Source organism: Cupressus sempervirens, chromosome 5, assembly GCF_028749045.1.
Source record: "Cupressus sempervirens isolate cs-2001-9-10 chromosome 5, ASM2874904v1, whole genome shotgun sequence".
NCBI lineage: Eukaryota > Viridiplantae > Streptophyta > Pinopsida > Cupressales > Cupressaceae > Cupressus > Cupressus sempervirens.
The window spans coordinates 363,649,364-363,669,761 of record NC_143122.1 but is presented as its reverse complement, the minus strand read 5'-3'; the positions used below and the strand labels follow the sequence as shown (position 1 = coordinate 363,669,761).

The 20,398-nt window shown below is 37.4% G+C and overlaps 2 protein-coding genes across 32 annotated transcripts in view; both read right to left on the bottom strand.

Annotated features, from left to right (window-relative positions):
* Window positions 1–20,398, bottom strand: part of LOC149556241 (uncharacterized) — a 123,927-nt gene that overhangs the window by 5,942 nt on the left and 97,587 nt on the right. The gene's annotated exons all lie outside the window — the stretch shown is intronic.
* Window positions 6,667–10,326, bottom strand: LOC149556244 (uncharacterized). Its single transcript, XM_089830391.1, has 7 exons — window positions 10,088–10,326; window positions 9,070–9,832; window positions 8,626–8,924; window positions 8,086–8,483; window positions 7,765–7,988; window positions 7,467–7,654; window positions 6,667–7,370 (listed from the first exon to the last, which is right to left on the bottom strand). The coding sequence occupies exons 2-7, from the start codon at window positions 9,807–9,809 to the stop codon at window positions 7,090–7,092; spliced, it is 2,130 nt and encodes a 709-aa protein (XP_089686517.1). The 5' UTR covers window positions 9,810–9,832; window positions 10,088–10,326; the 3' UTR covers window positions 6,667–7,089.

The following is a 20,398-nucleotide window of genomic DNA, read 5'->3' as shown; positions in this document are numbered from 1 at the left end:
GACTATCGGTAACTCAGAAGGTTAGTATCTGTAGTCAAGAGAACTTTTTTTTTCCTGAGCCAAGAACTTAAACCCTCACATCCACACTCTACGGATTGAACTCCCTACTCTGTTACTCCACTCTGAGGAAATGTCAGTTCATAGACTATCAGTAACTCAGAAGGTTTGCATCTAAAGTTAAGAGAATTAGTTTTCCCTGAGCTTGGACTTGACAATGATGATTGTTGGCAGCCTTTAGACAAGCATGCTATGCAAGACCAAGCAAAGTGTTTAAATCAAAAATTTGTTTCCATTCACTGTAGACGCTTCTAAAAGATAACATTTCAATACTTGCATAAATGTAGAGCAGCAAACAGATTGCATACACTGATTTCATATTCCAAGCATATGGGCTTATTGCTGCATTGCACCCATCCTAGAGAGACCATCCACGTTCCATTTGTTTGTAGGATGAAGCAAGTCCACAATTGAGAAGATAGATTAAGTCTTTTTAAATTGAGATCCTTTGCAAGATTCAAAATAATCTCCGAGAAATATATTCTCTGGTATGTTAATAAAGATAAAAAGAATATACTTCAGCAGACTTTGGAAGGAGAATCACGTGCTTCAAGGTTCAAAAGGGTAATTCACCTTTAATTTGTCTCCAATTGATAACAAGAATTTCCCTTCACTTATAAGGAAAGACCTGGCATATAATGTTGTTAGACGGGCATAGTTCGATGGAGTTTTCTAACAAGGAGACATGGGGATAGGTTTCAGGAATGATGGGACAACAAGCAGGGCGGGGTGACAGCAGGAGCAGCACTGATATACATATAGTACTCAAAAATATCATTATAAAGAGATGTGTTAGTAAACTTTGGAATATTACTAAAATAGTACTTAACTTTGAAGTACACATTTACAATTTAACATTGAAGTTTGCACAATGAAAATATCAAGTTTGAAAATTATATTATATTGAATATTTCATAATGATGATGCAATGAGTAGAATGATATCAAAAATGAAAACAACAAAATGGAGGGAAGCAAGACCACTAATCATCCCCAAACTCCTCATCACTAGAACTGCTGAAGTGAACTCCACATGGTCAAGCTCCACCAAACTAATACCAATTAGACCTACCTATGTAATTGTAGCATCCTCATCAACATGTGAGGGCTCCTCTAGCTCTACATCCCACCATGTTGTTGGACTCTCTTTGTACATAAGAGTCATCTAGTTAATGAGACTCAAAATATGATGTACAGTCACAAGCTGATTTGCTCAACTGAAGGTAAGTTTATTACTCTTAAGACAATATTTGTTGCTTATTACACCAAGTTGAAATTTTGGGCTTGTACTCTCTAAGTCTGCAAACTATGGCTAGGGTGGTTGTTAAATAAATCGGTCCATGGCAATTCCGCAACAATTATGGATCCTCTTGTGCCATAGTTACCATATCCATCTTGACCACCTTAGGATAACCACAAAGAGTAGCAAGTTTGTCCATTCATTGTGAATGATGTTGGCCCCTGTAGGATCATAGATCCTTTGGATGGCCTGTAAGAGCCTTGCCTTCACCTCAATATCTAGTATGGATGTAACATTTCCAGGCCCTTGCACTTACTAGCACTTGGGGTTCAATGAATAGGCAATCATGTGCATGGTAGTGTTGATCTTATCCCGTCTCCAATGAAAAATTGGCTGGAAGTGCTCATTGTAAAATGCTAATGTGAGGTCCTCTCACATGACAACACTCAATGGGTTGAGCATAGTATCAATGCACTCATACACCTCTCCAGGTTTAGGTACATTAGCACCCCCATCTATCACTCTTCACTGCAGCCTTCAACCTCCTCCCCTGTTATGTCTTTGACTCAGCCCACCAATTACATTTTGTTGTCATAACTATTAGTTGCATTGCCTTCAGAAACTCAAGTATTCTCTCCAAGAGAATGAAATAAGCTGCATATCTAATCTAGACAGTTTTTGAGAATTTCGTCTTAGATAAGAATCTGAAAAGTGCATTTTAAGTGTGTCAGTTTCCAATAAACATTTGCACAAGTGAAAAATGTGGGCTCCTGGATTCAAAAAAAGAAAAATGCACCACATTCATGCACAGAAAGAGCGCAGGACATCAACAGAGCCTTTGACAACCAACATATTTCAGACATTAAAGTAGCTTATAGAAGCACCGATGAAGTTCTTTGCTATAATTTTTCAAAATGTATGATTGAACTAATTGACTTGGTCCAAACAGATAAGCTCAGTAAATCACCATGAAAAGAACAAACTCCAGCTGTCAAAACGTTCCTTGAATATTTGCGAAGTTTCAACTCAAGAAGGAATTGGTATGAAGGCATAAGCAATCAATGGGTGTACATATCATATGCTATATCATACTAGTTATGCCTATTGTATATTCATGCAAAACTTAAATTTGAACTTTGTAAAGAACTCTACATATTGAACAACACAGCCCCTTAGTAATATGCTATAACTCTCTTAGTGGCATATTATCCCTAGTCGTATTTATCTCTAAGAATTGTTTCATCTCAACACGTCTTGACTCTTAGCTTTTCTTAGATGTCCATTGACTCAATGATCATCTTCATAGCTAATTAGAGAGCCATCTTTACTACTTTTCACTAAATTATAAAAAGACAAATTGTGTTGTTTGATGACTTCCAAATTGGCTGGAGACAAAAAGTGGCATTGATTGTAATGGCATTCAATGACCATCAGCACAAACACATTCGATGAGCATTTTGCTTCATTGGAAAGCTTTATCTGTGCCTGAGAATTCCAAAACACAATATACATATACAGCTGAATATTCAGGACAGAAATTGACGATTGCAGTAACCTTAGATGTCTGAGAATTATTTTAGCTCTGTGATTCTTGGGTCGATTTTTTCATTCTTAACAGAAACTGCGTCAAAGAACTCAGAACACCTTGATATGAAATGATCCATCTTTCACCTTGACTATTTATCTAGGCCTCTATAGAGCTCATAAGATTTTCATTTCAAACAACTCGACTTTCAAGGTACTAGCCACATAAATTTATAAGACCTGCCGCTAATGTTTTTTTTAATTTTTTCGGGCAGAATGCTGGGTGGGGGAAGAAAAGCCTCATACCACTTGTAGAAGTGTGTTGAGTGTGTTGAGGGCAAAAAGGTACGGTTGGAATAACCACAATCAAATGTCATCTTTGTCCAATGACATGGTAAGGTACTCAACACAAGAGTGAAGGCTCATTTCCTTCAAGTATCTGGAAAAGGTGTTGATACTTGTCCAAATGAAACAGTTATATGAGACTCTGAGGGACCAAGAAAAGGCTAATGGTTATAATATGAGTCCCTCTCGTGCTTCAACAACAGGGGCAACTATTGCAATTCATTAGCAGAATAGAGAGACAGAGGCAGGCATGTCTTCTAGAGATGTAGCAGCACAATAGTCTCACTAGAGACCATATTCTAGCAGCTCAAACTCCATTTGAAGGACTTTTTTATGTGCAAGGTCAAGAAGTTGCTGATGCAGCAATTGTGCAATACATTTATGCAAATGGAATACCATTTAACAATTGTCATCACCCTTTCTATGGAGAGATGGTCCATACTATCAATAATGGAATAGCTAGGTACAAACAACCTGAGTCTAAAAAGCATAGCACAACTCTAATTGATTAAAAAAAACTGATTAGAGCAACAAACTGCACCAATAAAAAGAGTTTAGTCTACGACACAGTGAAGTATTGTGATGAATGAGTGGATAAATCCCAGCAATCCCCCACTACATAATGTCATGGTGACATGCAGCGAGGAGACTTTTTTCAAAGGTGGAAGGCCATTCAAGGCAAATAAAAATGAAGATTTTCTTCATAACCAGTTATGTAAGAGTCTTAATGGTCACTCTAATAGCCTCCTTTAATGGTCAACATTCAAATGCCATTACAAGAGCTTCAAACTTAAGCATAAAATTTATAAAAATAGAAGACAAAAGTACAGGAATTTAATAAAATCATTAAACACTGAAATGACCATTAATAGAAGATTCTACAAAGATGGCTAAAAATAGCCAAAGATAATAACATATTAAAAGAATCTAAAATATTCTAATAGTGTGAGGCAAATAAAAAATGCATATTTTCTTTGTATCCATTTATGTGACAGCCTTGAGGAAGGGGGGGCATCACATGTCCTCTAAGTTATTACTGATGTCACACCCATTTCTAAAGCAGAGGGTATGATAGTGCAAAAAAGCGCAAGCATATATTTTGGACACTATGTTCTGTGCATTCATTGAATAATGCACTAAAAAAATATTTCACAAGTTCCAAATGATTTCAGACCTCATAGATAAGGATATAAAAATACAGATGGCTCATACGTAACTATCAGCACATAGCAGCCATTTATCGCAAATTTGCAAAGGTGGAACTTATCAGCCCGATTGATAAATGGTTTGCTTCTTACTTTCTTCTTCTTGATCACCTTTCTGAAATCAAAAGAATTTTTTCTTCCTTGGCTGTTAGTAGTGTATGGGCATCATGGAAACAATCTACATCCAATATTGCAGTTGAGGTGATAAATTTGGCCCTTGGTGACCATTTTGGGGCTGATGTGAGATTTGTTGTGGACTTTGTATGTGAAGTGATTAAATTTGCAAACTTAGACAAGCAATGTTTAGGAGAAGTTTTTTAAGAAATAGATTTCATGTGTGAAAGGGTCAAGAAAATAAATAATCAAAAAGATCTTTCTTTATATCCTTTGATAGAAGGAAAATTACATGGAAAATGGGAAAAACTCAATGCGTCCCTTTATTGTGCAACTTGTGCCTTGAATTCTAAATAGCACAATACACAAGAGACCAATAAGAGGGATCCACATGGGGATAGAAAGGTAATGAAGGGATTTTGAGCTCCTAAAAAAAAGATCTAAGGTCGGGAAAAGGTGATTTTGATTCAATGGAACTTTTACATTATTGCAAGCAAAGAAAGACCATGGTGGTGGAACCATGGAGGTGAAACCCCTAAATTGCAATCTCTTGCAATCAGATTGCTCTCACAAGTAGCTAGTTTTTCATCTTTTAAGAGAATTTGGAGAACTGTCCTTTTATTCATTCACTAAAGAGGAACCAATGAACATCAAAGAAAACGAAGGACTTGGTCTACATTTGTATCTCACTTCGTTTTCTCTCTCATATTGATCTTGTGTAGCTCGAGAGTCCTTCAACAAAATGTGACCGAATTGTACCAAATGAAGAAGTTGCAGTCGTGATGGATAAAGTGGTTGAACTAGATGGCCTTAATAAATTGCTCTCAAACACCGCCAAAGGAAGCTAAGTTAGAGAGTGATGAATATCTAGAGAGCATCCTAGTTAAGGACCTTGATATTATGGATGATCAAAAAGTAATAGAGCGGACAATAAATTTTGGAATTTTGTTGTTTGTTTGTGAATCAACATCAAAGCAACAATATTTTGTATTTCAATGTCGATTGATAACCTAATATGAAATATGTAGAGTGAATTTTGAACTCTTGGACACAATAACACTAGTGTATTTAAACTTTAAAGCTATTGTTAACCAACTTAATCTTTGCCACTATTCTTGATTTCAAGGATATCAATCATGATAATGCTTTTGATTACAAAAATATATTTATAAAACTTGCGTCTCCAAAAACCTCAATGCCCTATTTTTGGAATGTTGTACCAATACATATATTGGTCTCCAAAGTCGCCAAGTATACTCACTTCCTAGTGAACTTGCTCCAAACATATGCACAGCGACTATCACTGAATGAACCACATTTTTTAGGTTAACCTCCTCGATAGCGTCCTTGAGGATCTGCAATAAGAAAATACGGTTCCCTAAATATGTAACCTTGAGATTGATGAGTGGGCAATGACTAGTGTTTGTCCACTCATCCATGACTATGCTACATCCACTCGCCAGCTATCTTCATTTTCTCCATTGGCGCATTTAACATGGAATAGTTCTTACCCAAGATTGCGGTCCTCTATTGTCTCCCATGGTGACATGGTAGTTCTACTCATACTACTATCGTCATCGCCTCCTAATAATAAGGAGATCAAGCCCATTAGCAAAGAAGAATATAAGGAGATCAAGCACATTGGCAAGGAAGGATTTCCCAATAGCATCATTTCATCATCCTCCATTAACACATTGAATAATTCAGCTATTAGGATGGGAGCATCACTTGTCCACTTGCATTTCCCCCTACACTAAACTAGAACCTATCATATGTGCAACTTGTCTCTGTAATGTAGAAGTAGAACCGTATGGTCATCTCTAATAACCTATCAGCCTATGACACAAAGAAGAAAAGATAGGAGCAACTGCATTGCCTTCACCACTCACACCACTCACACTTACATATCCATGGTTGGAAAACTCGCCAAATGCAAAAACTCGCCAAGCCCCCCAAAAGTTTAATCGGGAAAAACTCGGCGATTTAAAAAAAAAAATCGGGAAAAACTCGGGAACCTAAAAAAACGCTGAAATTTAATTAAAAATACATTTATTTTGCAAAATTTAATGAGAAGATGCATCTAATAAGTTAATTAAAGACAATACAAAAGAAAGAAACAAAGTTTAGATATATATAAATGCATAATGCGTACAAAATTGCATTCAATGCAGAATGCTCATGGTAGGAAGCAAAATAGTAAATTACTAAATAGTTTCAATCTGTCAAACTAGAAGTAAATACTAAAAGTCTAAATACATCAATACAATGTCAATCACATCTTCCTCTTTCCACTTGCACTAGCAGGAAAGCGAGGGGGTCTAGTCCTAGAAGAAGTGCCCCGCACTGGGATAGAGCGTGAGCTGCGTGACTGTGAACTCTGTGGCTGTGCCCCCTCGCTCGACGTCCCTACTGACTGGCTCGGCGTCCTAGAAGAGGATGCATCTCCTCCTAATGGTAATGTCTGATCCTCGCCTGAATCATCATCATCCTCGTCCTCATCCTCAATGTCATCCATAGTGAACTGAAAATCAGTGTCAGCCTCCCCCTCCATGGCCTGCCTCTCCAAATCAGCGATCTCATCTGGTGTAAACAATGGACTTGGCTCCTATGATGTCCAATCAGAATAAGGATCTATCTCATCTAGATCAAGCGGACCAGGTAGTTCTAAGAGCTGTGACTTTTTTATGCGCAACTTAAGATTATAGTGCACATAAACAAGGTCATTAAGCCGTTTTTGAGTCATTCTGTTTCTTTTCTTTGTATGGATGGACTCAAATAAGCTCCAATTGCGCTCACAATGGGATGAGCTACAAGGTTGGGATAGGACTCTGAGAGCAAATTTCCTTAAATTGGGGGTATTGCCACCCCAACTTGCCCACCAAGCATCTGCAAAACAAAATTTAAAAAGTTATAAAGCAATAAAAAACAAAATCAGAAGCACAACTTATCAATTAGCAAAAGTTTTAAAGTTTGACGCTTTACCTGGTACTTGAGTAGATCTTGCTCTCTTTGCTAGCATAGAAGAGAACAAAGGACCCCTTGATTCCACATAGATTTGTTGTTCGGTCACAATAAGGTCTCTCTCCTCTTCACTTGATATCATTCTCTCAATGCATTTAGAGAGACCTTCCATGACCTCTCCATTAGGATCTGAGTAGGAATCATCAGCCCTAAAACAAATAGAAAATGATATCAAGTCTTACTACACAACCTTAAAAAGTAAAGTAAAATAAAGACTTATTAAAATCCCAACTTCAAGGTCAATCAATTATCATAGTACCTGAATTTGGGATTGAGGAAGTAGCCTGCTGCATGAATAGGTTGGTGGAGCATATTGTTCCACCTCCTATCAATTATTTCCCAAATGGGGTCAAATCTAAGACTGTCCCCGTGATAGTAACTTCTAACAGCCTCTTTTGCCCTATCCATGGCCTCATAAAGACCTCCCATTGGGGATTGCTGCCCATCACATGTGCGCAAGACTAGAACCAGGGGCAGAGACATCTACATTTGAAATTTGAAAAATACAAATTAGTTAATAACATGGTAAGTTATGAATTGAAAATGAAACTTGAATACACTAAAAATATAATGAAGTTACCTCCACAATCTCCTTAGCCTTTGCAAAAAAGCTATCATCAAAGACTATTCGTGCCACAGCTTCTCCTTCGGGCTTCTTTGAGTAAGGTGAAGCAACCCAATCAGCACACACAAACATTTGCTTCAAAGCCAATATGTGGTCAAGAATACTTTGCAACGTCAAGAAGACCGTTGCAAACCTTGTCATAGCAGGTCTCATCAAATCTTTGCCTTTAGTGGCTTTTCTCATCAAACTGAGAACCCATGGGTGATTATAGATATATTTCGTGACTCGCCTAGCATCTTCCACAACTGGACTCACCCAATCAAGTTTTCCTATGTCCTCCAAAAGAAGGTCAAGGACATGTGCTGCACAAGGTGACCAAAAAAGTGTGGGATGCCTCTCTTGGAGGATTCTACCTAAAAGATTAGCAAAAAATCAATAATCAGTAACAAACTTTCCATATTTAGTATTTACAAATTACATCAAATCTAAATTGAATAATACCATAGCATTACATTCATGATTCATATTAATTCAAATATAAAAAATTAAATCTACCTGCTGCCACATATGCTGCTGCATTATCTGTGATTATTTGCACCACATTCTCTATTCCCACCTCCATGACAACATTCTCCAACATTAAAGCCAATGTGGCTGCATTTTTCACTTTGTTGGAGGCATCGACAGATTTCCAAAACACCACATCATCTTTGCAAGCAATCAAGAAGTTAATAATGGTTCTACTTCTTCCATCTGTCCACCCATCAGATAAAATGGTGCAGCCATACTTCTTCCACTCTTTCTTTTGGTCTTCTATCAACAATCTTGCCCTACCAACCGCTTTGTCAAGCAACCTACAAAATTTAAGTGTAATATTAAATAAAGTGTAAGTGTTAGTAAAAAATTAGGAAATAAGTTATAACAATTAAGATTTAAAATATAACAATGAACTAAAGTGAATCTCAATTATTTACAATTACTAAATAGTAAAATACTAACCTTCCACTCATATCCTTGCGATTAGGCGGCTTGTACCCTTTGCCTGATATTGTCATTGCATTCACCATATTGACCCAATAGGGACTATCAACGGCATTCATTGAGATATTGTTGAAAAACCAAAAATCAGCTGCTGCAATATCAATTTGCTCATGCACCTCCTTAAACCATGCAGTGCCCTCTAATGATGGCTGTGCTCCAGGTGTGTTCCTGGGCACAAAATAACCACCTATCCCTGATGGGGATCTGGATGGTGATGATGAAGAAGTAGGAGATGTAGAAGAAGTGGAACCGGTAAAAGAGAAATTTTGTTTGCGGATCCGTGGGCCACAAAGAGATCCTGGTATGTTCTCAAGTGCTTCTTCTTCCTCTTGCATATCAAAAGGAGCTCCTTCAGATTCAGCTATGGCTGCCCTCATAGCTATTTTTGCCCTCTCCCTATTCAATTTTTTCTCTTCAGCAGCTGCAAGTAGGGCATGGATGAATCTTTTTTCTTCATCAGTTACCTTGAGACAAGGATTTGAGTCATGTTTCTTTATGCTTGCAAGGTGGTATTTGAGGCGGTTTATGCCTCCAGAAATAATTCTCTCACAGGGAATGCATATCACCTTCCCAATATCATTTGAATTTGGAGCTTCATAGGCATACCGCCATGCCTTATCTCTTGCATTTTTAGGCCGAGTGCCTATATATCCAGATGGGCATGGTGTTTGTGGCCACTCTTCTTGTGGGTTTGTCATTTTTTTAATGGTTGACCGCTGCCCTACACATAAATATATAGAGAAATGAATAAACAAAGTTAGAACTTAGAAGCTAGGGTTTCAAATGATTCAAACTTCAAACTTGAACCATATCCTTAGCAAACAAAAAACTTCAACCATATCCTTAGAAGCTAGGGTTTCAAATGATCCAAAATGATTTTAAATGATTTGAAAACATTTACAAAAAACAACAAAAACAAAAGAACATTTGTTATAAAACTATAAAAAGTTTTCAAACTATGATAAGATGAACATACCTGGAAAGAAATTTGTCTTCTAAAATCGGTTAGAATCCTCTACAATCCACTCAAATCCGCCTTGAATCACTTGCAATCAGCCAAGAATGCCTCCAAACCTTCTTCTCTTCACTCCTCAAGGTTCTAAACAATGCAAATACAAGAAAGAATGAGAAAAAACACACTCACTGCCGCTTAAATCCGTCACAGGCCGCGTTCACCAGTAAATCGCGAGTTTTTAGGAAAAACTCGCCGAGTTTTTGCCGAGTACTCGCCGATTACTCAGCGAGTTTTTACCAGATTGCCGAGTTTTTAAATCGGCAAGTTAACTGGTTAAAAACTCGCCGAGCTAGGAAACTCGGCGAGTTTTCCATCTATGTACATATCTCAACACTAAATTTCAAGTTTGTCAATCCTCCCAAAAGCTTCCATGCTTCCACGTCTTCTGCTTGAACATGAAGGAGGTGGGCATTTAATCTAGCATCACTGCTCTAAATTGAAGGCTGCAAAAGTGGCACTTGTACAACCTTGTACCCTCAGATGTCTTATATCTGCTCTATAACTTTGTCGAAAATCATTTCAAAGGAAATTTAAGATAAAGGGACCCTTCAAAAACTATAAAATAATGCAGAGGGGCAATTCATACTTGCAGCCAAGCTTGCCATTGGAAACGATGGTTTGGATTTCACTGACATGTTCATCTCCTTCAACCTCAACATTTGGTGCATAAATAGATTGAACGCTTTCACTTCAACCATGAGTGACTTATTGTGACATAAAATAAACAATATAAAGTTCTTACTTAAGATTGCACAGAACGCAGAAGCAAAGGATAAAAAAAAGTTCCTTCCTGGTTCGACAGGTTGCAAAATACAAAAAAAAAAAAATCTGATCATACAACTGTGCCTATGAATATGATTTTCTTTTATAAATTTCAATGTTGATTTGTGATGACAATATGAACAATGAACAATAGCATTCAACAATAAATATACTTGCAGCCATGTCAATGAAATTATGCAAAAAAATCAAAACATGATTATGAAACTATTTTATAAAAGAATTTTAAAATAAAAATGTCACAGAATCCTACCTTATGCTTGAGAATCCTTGCAACTTGGTGTAGAGTACCTCTTATTCTTCTTCCTCCTCTTCTTCAAACCTCTTACACTTGCAAAATTTCACTCAATTTCACTCCTCTCCTATGTCACCCGTTTCCAGCCCTAAGCCTTGAGTTTTGGAAACCGTCCCCATTTCTCGGACTTGGGGACAGCCGGAAACGTTTCCAAGCCGTCCCCACCCAAGCCAAAAAATCAGAAATACATCCCCGAAACTTCAAAAACAGTCAACGTGTTTTCAGATGGTGTTGACCATCCCAGGGACTGTAGTTGTTTCCCGTCTGTCCTGAGGACTGCTTGAAGTTTCAAATTTTAAATTAAAATTGAACTCAAAAAACATTGATAAATGGTGATTTTCTGCCCATTCGCAGGCCCCACATTAAAATTAAAAAATATGCTAATATAACATATGTTGAAAGTTTATTTTTTTGGAAGCCATTACAAACTTAGCATCCAACTATGACTAAAAATTCAGACTTCAACTTTTGTTCAACAAATCAGACCTGAAAATGATTGTAAATCAGACTTTTATTTGATATTCATATTGCAGACTTGGAAATGATTGTTGCTGGGTTGAGGAATACTCAGATTGTTTTTAGCTTTGATAATACTTTAATAGCAGCAATAATTGCCCAGAAATACACAGTTGTAGTTGACTACTGCCCAAACAAGATGGCCGCTACCTGTCTAGAAAAATTTGGCACAACAAATTCAGTTTTCCTCCAAAACCCACAAGAAAGGGCAATAAAATCTAAACATATTGCCCATCTATGGCAGATTGATTTTCTCATTTTATGTCATCCTATGGTCCTGTTCTTAGACGATGATGCGATTTGATGTTATGTACCATGCTGATTTGATGAACGAAATTGATAATTTTAAGTTATGTTGCTATGATGAATGTGAAAATGTTATGTAATTCTGAAATATATATGTACATAGCCATCCCCTGCTGTCTCCTATTTCAGCCAAAAAAAAAGGCCTCGGAAACCCGATTCCTTGTCCCCCCGTGCCCCCATCTCAGAAACTCAGGGTAACACTACTCCTCTCACACTTTTGCAAGGCTCAACCTTTCTGTTCAAATGAGTTTGAAAGTTAAAAAATGGAGTTTAGGATTGTTTGGATGGCTTTGGGGGCGGCCAATTGGCCATTATGGTTCAGCCTTGGTCACTGGTTCCCAAAAAAGATTGATTTCTAAAATTAAAATTGCTTTTTTGGCCTGCCAGCCACAAGACACGCTTGGGTGTCCTTAGGATGGTCAATGGACTCTTGGGAGTCCCCCCAAACATCTCAACATCCTCGATGTACTAATGGAGGTAGTGGTCCAAAGGGGGTTGTCTCACCCCCAAGCCTCCCATGTCCTAGAAACATGGTGATATTTGGTGGGGTGGGGAGGGAGAATGCATTTCCCCATAGATCTCTAATTTCAATATGTATGTTAATAGTTTGCTTTCAAAAAACACTCACTCAATCAAATCAATATGTTTACACTGGCTATTTAGTGTCACTTCCAGCTAGCAGCAAGTGTAAAATAATACTATAGTTGATTACCATTCATTGATAATATTAACTTCAGTTTTAATCCAATCTAGTGGGTTCAAATTTAAATTTGTGTGAAATATGGGTGAAATTTATTCTATATTAGAAACGAAAGAGGACCCATTGTATTTAAATTTAATAGGAATTCATTTAGAAACAGTTATCTTTTATGGGTTTAGTGCTTCTTCCAAAGGTATGCAATTTATACAATTTAAACGCAATAATCAGTTTACTTAATAGATGTTGAACTATATGCATGCAGCATAGTGCAAAGGATTAAGATGCAAAAAAATTCTATTTGTTTTACTTATTTAGGTCCCACAAATCTTAGGAGCAGAGGATATACAAAAAAAATCTTTGTTCTCAATCTCTGTCAACCAAGGATTTCAATTTTGTTTTCCAAACTTCAGGTCGTATGTAACACAAAAGCAAAAGATACACAAAATATTCATCCTGGTTCGACAACTCTCAAAATGAAAAATAAAAAAAATTTAACATATAAACTACTATGACTTAATTGTAAAACAGTAAACTCAAATAAAAGAATCTAAATATGACAGCATACAACCATGCCTTTGAAAATGTTTTTTTTTTAAATTTCAGTGTTCATTATTGATGACAATATGAATGATGAACAGAAGCATTTAACAATGAATATACTTGCAGCCATGTCTATTAAATTATTATTAAAGAACAACTGAAATATGAAAATATAACTAAATTATTTTTTTTTAACCTACTAGGCTTTCAAAATCCTTGCAACTTGGTGTAGAATACCTCTTATTCCTCCTCTTCTCACTCCTCCCAACCCTCTTACACTTGCAACACTTCATTCTATTTCACTCCTTTACTCACACTTTTGCTCCTCTCAAGCTTCCTATTGAAATGAATTTGCAAGTAAAATAAGAATCTGAGGGTTGCTATACAGGGTTTAAGAAGCCTTGGTGAGGCCCATTGGCTATTAGGGTTCAGCCTTACGCGTTGGTTCCCAGAAAAATATGAAAATTAAAATTAAAAATCGCTGTTTTGCATGCCTGACAGTCGCAAGACATGCTTGGGTGTCCTTGGGATAGTCAATAGACTCTTGTGAATCCCTTGGACATCCTAGACATCTTATACATCCTAGTGAAGGTGGCAGTGCACTGACCGTGTATCTCACCCAAGTCCCCACATCCTAGAAATGCAATGATAATTGGGAAAGTGGGGATGTCCCAATAGAGCCCCAATTCCAAATATGTATCTTGAAATGTTTTCTTTTGGAATCTCAAAAGCTTTGTCAAAATTCCTTGTCAGTCAAGACCATAAATATTAAAATGTCTGAAGCAGAGAAGAAATGTTAAAAGCCTTACAGTCAGGCATTACATTTTTATAAGATAAACAGAATCTTAATTGGTCCAAAAAAATAAGTAAATAAACTTTCTTGAGATTCAAAATTTAACGACAATGGACGTCTTTTCGAGACATTTCCTGAAAGGCCAAAATTAGGGGACAACCAGGGACACTTCTAAATATATGTGTACGAGTATTTTTCAAAATATATTAGGATATTATAGATACTCAATTCTAATTTTTTAATGTTCATAACTTCGTCATAATAAACATATTTGCATGTTAATTAAAAATTACGATAATCCTTTGTACCCCTAGATGAGATTTGATTATCTAGTGTGGGATGAAATCCTATAAAAGTACAAATTTGATGTGAACATTTCATCATTAATTGGTAAGGCACAAAACAATGTGACATTTGAGACAGATTGCATTTACTAGGGAGTTTGTATTTCCAAGCTCCTTGCCTTTAAAGGAATGATGGTAGATTCTATTCTCCAGAGTGTTCTTCAAAATTGAATTGTGTCAGCCCAAGAAGATAAAATGGAAGTGATTTTCACTGTTCTAACAGCCAAGCAATAGCTGGCTTTTTTAGGGGAGATCAAAGGAGAGATTGAAATTTGTCTTTAACATCAATTACCCTTTGTGTTTACAGATTATGGATCACAAATTACGAGAGGAATTTTTTAAAATGAAACACAGCTATTGCATTAATGTCAATATTGTGGCAATGTATCTAGATTGAGGTTTCAAGTTTGACACCAAGGCAGAGGTCAAATGGGTGGCTCAAGAATGTGTAGCAAATGAGTGGGTGGAAGGATTGAATGCATTAATTGAGTATGTGGTTTTGGGAAATGGGATTCAGAATGATGAGAGTTTATTGCATGCAGGAGAGCTAAGGGAGGATGGCCTTGCACAGATCATTATTTGGAATACAAAAGGCTAAAGGGAGGATCGCAGATCAAATGAAAATAGCATGGGATTGTTTGTTGGAGTACTTGTAGAAGAAAGAGGTTATGGTGTGGATGAAAGTGGAGGCAAAGAAGAGGGATTAGACTTCTACTCCTCCCTTTGAGCTCTCAAATTTCTAGATTAACAGATCAATAATGGCGGATATCACGGACAAGAAGGGGAAGAATGCAGTCTTTCAGGGTTGCATATCCTTTAAGTTAATTTTATTGTTAAATATATGTTTCTAAATTTAAATATATGTTTCTAATTTTATGTATGTATGTTTTGGTGCTTACTGATAGCCATAAACAATCGCACTTTCAAGGTAGGTAAATGTAATGAAATGGATGTTAAATGCCCAATTTTGGTATGGTCTAGGAAGGGTAGTAATATAGGGTGGGGAATGCAGCTGTACCATCAAGCAATGAAACAGATGGGCAATTTTGTATCGGCTTATAGTAAGGGTGACAATAAAGATAATATGTAGGAAAGGTAGTTTTGGTAAGAAATGTAAATGTAAGAACTCTATTATTCTATATTAATAAAAGCATATATTTTCACAGATTAAAACAAAAAAGTCTATATTGTTTAAATTTAAATATATAGACATTTTTAATTTAAGTATGGAAAATAATAAATATGGGTAAAATTTTAGTTTAAACATTAAATTTTATTAAAAGCAAAGAAAGCCTGAGATCTAAAATGAAAAAGTAAAGTGACAGAAATAAGACAAAGAAAGTCATGTGTCCAAATTGTTTTTGGTAGCAAAAGAAAGTGAAAATGACTAAGCTCTAGACTAGTATGTGACAGCTCAATACATGAAATTGACCAGATTTCTGCAATGCTTAAGAGTCTCCAACGATAAGGTTTGTGAATAGGGCGGGTTTTTGTGACACAATTGAGGCTTCCTCCAATCTGCAGCTAGGGTTTCGCCTCTAGGTTTCCTCCTTCAAAATGCACTCCCATGGCAACGATTGCAGATCTGTTAGCCAGTAGTGAGTAAAAACTAGGAAAAATAAATTTGAACCACATGGGCTCTCATGTTGCCACTTTGGCAAAAAAAAAAACTTTTCTAATGCCAAAAACTGTCTGAAGGTGTCGGGTGTAGCAAGCCGTTTCAAGGAAAAACAAGGGGGCATTTCGACACCCCCTAGTCGTTAGATGTATGTAGGCATTTCCTGACATTTCCACTAATATTTTTGCAATAAGTAACAATGGCAGGACGCTCCATTTGCACCCCCCATCCCCAAAACGGACAAGGTACAAGGGGTCTATGGAAAGTGGGCACGTCGCCTTGCAACATAGATACAAAGATGTCTTGAGAGGTCAGAAAATGAAATGTGCCAACTCAATTGTATTTAATACCCTGTCTCATTAACTGCATGTAGCCATCAAATCCTATCTTTCAAACTAACCTAAAAAGGTCTAGAATTTAGATTGACTATGAACTGATGAGGATCCATTCATGTCTTTTGAGGAGCCTTGGAAAGTCACATGATGACTCGCCAACAAAGGAAAGTCGTTGTCTTATTATTTGAGGGCAATGATGCAATGCAACTTTCATAATCATTCTAGAATAAATCAAGGATTTATTCTTCAACAAAAAGGAAAAAGTTTCTATTTAGAAAAAATATTGACTCTGCAACGGCAGTAACAAGGCCAACATGTCAACTAATACATGCAAATTTGAAGTGTCTTATATTTCTTTCTTAGAGCCATTAAATACGTCTATAAGAGACGACCTTCGTTTGTGACTGGAATCCCATTTCTATATTTGCGTCTATATTTCGCAATTTTTTTGGTGCTTGTATGTATGTTCGTGCTTGCCTTGTTCTGTTATCCTTTATTTGTTCTCCTCATCTTGGCCTGTCTTGTTGGTGTTCATCGTTTCAGTGTCCTTTTGTTCTTCTTCATCTTGCTTTCGTCCTTCCTAAAGACTTATTTGCTCTCTCATTGGTTGTGCCCATGATATTTGGCTCTCTTGCAAACATCCCTTTTTGTTGTTGAGGTGTTCTTCATTCGCGAGGTCTATCATCATTTTTTTCTCATGTTTTAGTTGCAAGGTCGTGGTCACTTATCTTACCTTAGTTCCTTCTAGTCCTTGATCCTTGCCCATGTTACTTATCCGTTGGCCTTTATTGGTTGAGCTCTATTTATCTCTCTGTATTTCTAGTGCGTAGGTATTCTTGCTCAGTGGGTTGTTCTAAACTCTTGAGCTACTTTTTGCTTCTACCTCTTTCTTTAGTCTTCAATCTCCTACTTTCATTATTATCGACCCAGGTTCCAATCATTCTCTGCTCAATTTGACTCCATTCCAAACTTACCAAAGGAAGTTGATCGCAGATACTACAATACAAGATTTGATTGATCGCATATCCAAGTTGGAGTAGACCAAAGTGTGCTTGGAGTAGAAAAAACTATGCTTGAAGGACTCTTATGTATGGTCTTTCAAGAATAGTTTTGTCTTTAGAAACTCAGAACTTCAATGAATGTCGAATGTTAATATTAAACAAGCTAGAGTTAATGAATTTGATATCTAAGAGCCTAAAACTGTGCAAACCAAACTGATTTCATCATAGGTTAATTTTAAATGTGCAACAGAGAAAAAACTCCAATCATGGACTTTGGTGTCTGATAAAAATAGCAGTAGTTCTCCCTTGGCAAGTATTGAGGCTCTTGATTAGTCCAAAATCATTGAAAAATGAACTTTGGGGTTTAAAGAGCTTAGTCTCAGAGTGGCCTTCCACAGTTATCGTAGGACACTTTGGTGGTTGGCACTACATTCTTAAGAAACTATCTTGGCCTCAATGGAATCATCGTAGATTATGCTTGGTTTGTTTTTAGATTCTACATTATTTCTTCAATTCAAATGTGTTGTCGGACTCATTTGAGCTGCGAAGGCGAAGCATAAACTTTTTCCTCTTCTCTTGGAGGTGTACCTTAATGACGATTTGACTAAGGCACAAGTTGTTGAACTCAAGCATTCTAGGATGCTTTGTTGTTCTTGCTAGAAAGAATGGTAAATGCATCGCCACTCTCAGTCTCAAGGATATCATTAAGAACTCTTTCCCACCTAACTGGGAGGAGTCATCCTGAGGCATCCAGATGGCGTAGCCATAACCTGCGGAGGTCGAGAAGTTTTATGGTTCTTGACTTCATTGTCAATTGTTGGAATGGTAATGGTTCCTTTTGGTCTTCTCCAAGTTCGTTGTTGGATGTTTTAGGATCTTCTAATGTTGTTTGTCACACAAAGGCTCATGAGAGCCACGTTTGTCCTCTTTTGAGTAGTACAGGATGGAGAATAGATGCTTTGGTGGTGTTTCTAGTTCTGGTGGGGTTGCTTACCTTGTTAGGGATAGGATTTTGGGTCAAATTACAATGGTCTTTTTTTAATATTAGGGCTAGATTCTTGTGGGTTTGCCTCTGTCATACTACATCTCATCTCAAGGAATTTTTCCTTGTGGTTTGTTGCTTCCCCTCAGCCTCTACTCTTTTTACACCATTCACAATAGCATTCATTGCAACCCCTGTAGTGACATGTTTGATAGCATCCCCCAATTTTCAATCAATGGCAATACTCTCATCCTAAGGGATTTTAATGCCCATAAACAAATAATGTAGACTCCTCTTCATGTCAAGGTCATTGATTCTTTGTGCATTGAGGATATTGATCAAGACTACTCGATCCTTCTTATGTCCTCTAATGACTCCAAGGGCCCTTTCACTAAGTATGACAAGTATCTTTTTATGGCTATATGAATCTTTTGATCTTGTGTCATGCAATGGGCATCCTTGTTTTATGAGCTCCCATTTCTTCACTTGTAGACCTTAGTGTGGTGGGGCTAATGTTTTGGATTATATTCTCTCCTCTTATGTTTCATCCCTTCCATCCACCACTTCTCCATCACCACATCCCTTTGGCTAACCATCCCTCCTTTGTCTTGCCATTTCTTGCTCTTGCTCCCCTCCTCCCCTCTACCTTGTCCCATCCACTAGACCCCCTCCCCACACCTTGCTCCACTTTGACGATGGTGATTCTGATCTCTTTGTTCTACATCTCAAATGACTCCTTCCATTGGATCTTAATCCCCCCTATACGAATATCCACCATGTTTTCTCGCCTCTTTATTGCTCTCAAGGAGGTTGGTCTTTTGTTATTGCCCCATTCCATCAGCCCTCAAGTTTCCCTTCCAAGCCCAAATGCTCCTAGCCTATAAATTGTTGGTACAATGATGACTACAAGGCTCTCCACTTGCACCTTCACCCACTGTCACCCACCCTTCCTCTCATTGAAGTTGTCCTATTGTCATCGCCTCCTCTGCAAGAAACTCCTCTTCATTCCCTAGCATAGAGTCACCCTTCATTCCTCCCTCTTTCATTTCATAAAGATCTTTTGGCATACTCTTTTCTCTTGTTGCTCCACCCTCCACCCTGAGCATGTTTTTTTCCATATTTCCACTCTTTAGGATATCTATGTTTAGCCTCCTATTCAATTCACCCTCCCCCCCCCCTTTACCCCCCCTTCTTCCCCCCTGCTTGTTATCTTCACTTGTTTGACTATAATACCAACAGGACTGCTCAAAAGGATGTCTTTCCGGCAAAGATTTTTGAGCATGGTGACACCATTTTGTGTTCATATCTTTCAAAGCTCTTCAATCATGTGGTTTGTTAGAGTGTTCTACCCTCTTGTTCTCATTATATTATTCACTCAATCCACAAGGAAGACCCTACCATCGACCCTAGTGATTATAGATCTATTATAGTCAGGCAAACTTTCTCAAAGTTATATGCCACAACCTTTCTTCGGAGCTTGATCACCATCATATCAAGGCCAGAGGACAAGCGAGTTTCAAATATGTCTATCAGACTTCTTGACTCTCGTACACTATCATTGAGGAGGCTCATTCTTGCTCCTCAAAGGCTCCACAATATCAACATCTCGACTATTCTACTCGCTACCATTATAAGATTGTATAAGGAGGTCTTGGGTCGTCTTAGGCTGCCACTAATTTCTCCAACTTCATCAATAGCATCAATGGGGTAAAATAGGGCTGCCCTTATCTCCTAATTTGTTTGGGATTTACATTGATGAGATAGGAGTTTCTTCATGAGCACCTTTCGGAGGGTGATAAGTGCCTTCTTCACCAGGTGTTGGTTCATATCCTATTTTTTGTGAATGATATGGTTCTTTTGGCCTATTCCCTAACGGCTTACAAAGACAGACTACATGACTTCCTTTTGTGATATGAGGACATTGACTATGAATTTAGGTGAAACTAAGGTAATGGTTTTAATATCCTTAAAACCTCTCACCTTCATTAGCTCTGAGCTCATAATTTTTTCCTCCTATATCTACTTGGGGGTCATGTTCTCAAGACCTCATTTCAACTTGAGA

Bases quoted from the DNA above. Each gene is read 5' to 3' on its own strand.
- LOC149556244 (XM_089830391.1), bottom strand. From the start codon at position 9,809: ATGACAAACCCACAAGAAGAGTGGCCACAAACACCATGCCCATCTGGA. The intron at 8,484-8,625 runs GTAGATTTAATT...CTAATCTTTTAG, and splicing joins AGCAGCATATGTGGCAGCAG to GTAGAATCCTCCAAGAGAGG. The intron at 7,655-7,764 runs GTACTATGATAA...TATTTGTTTTAG, and splicing joins TTCCTCAATCCCAAATTCAG to GGCTGATGATTCCTACTCAG.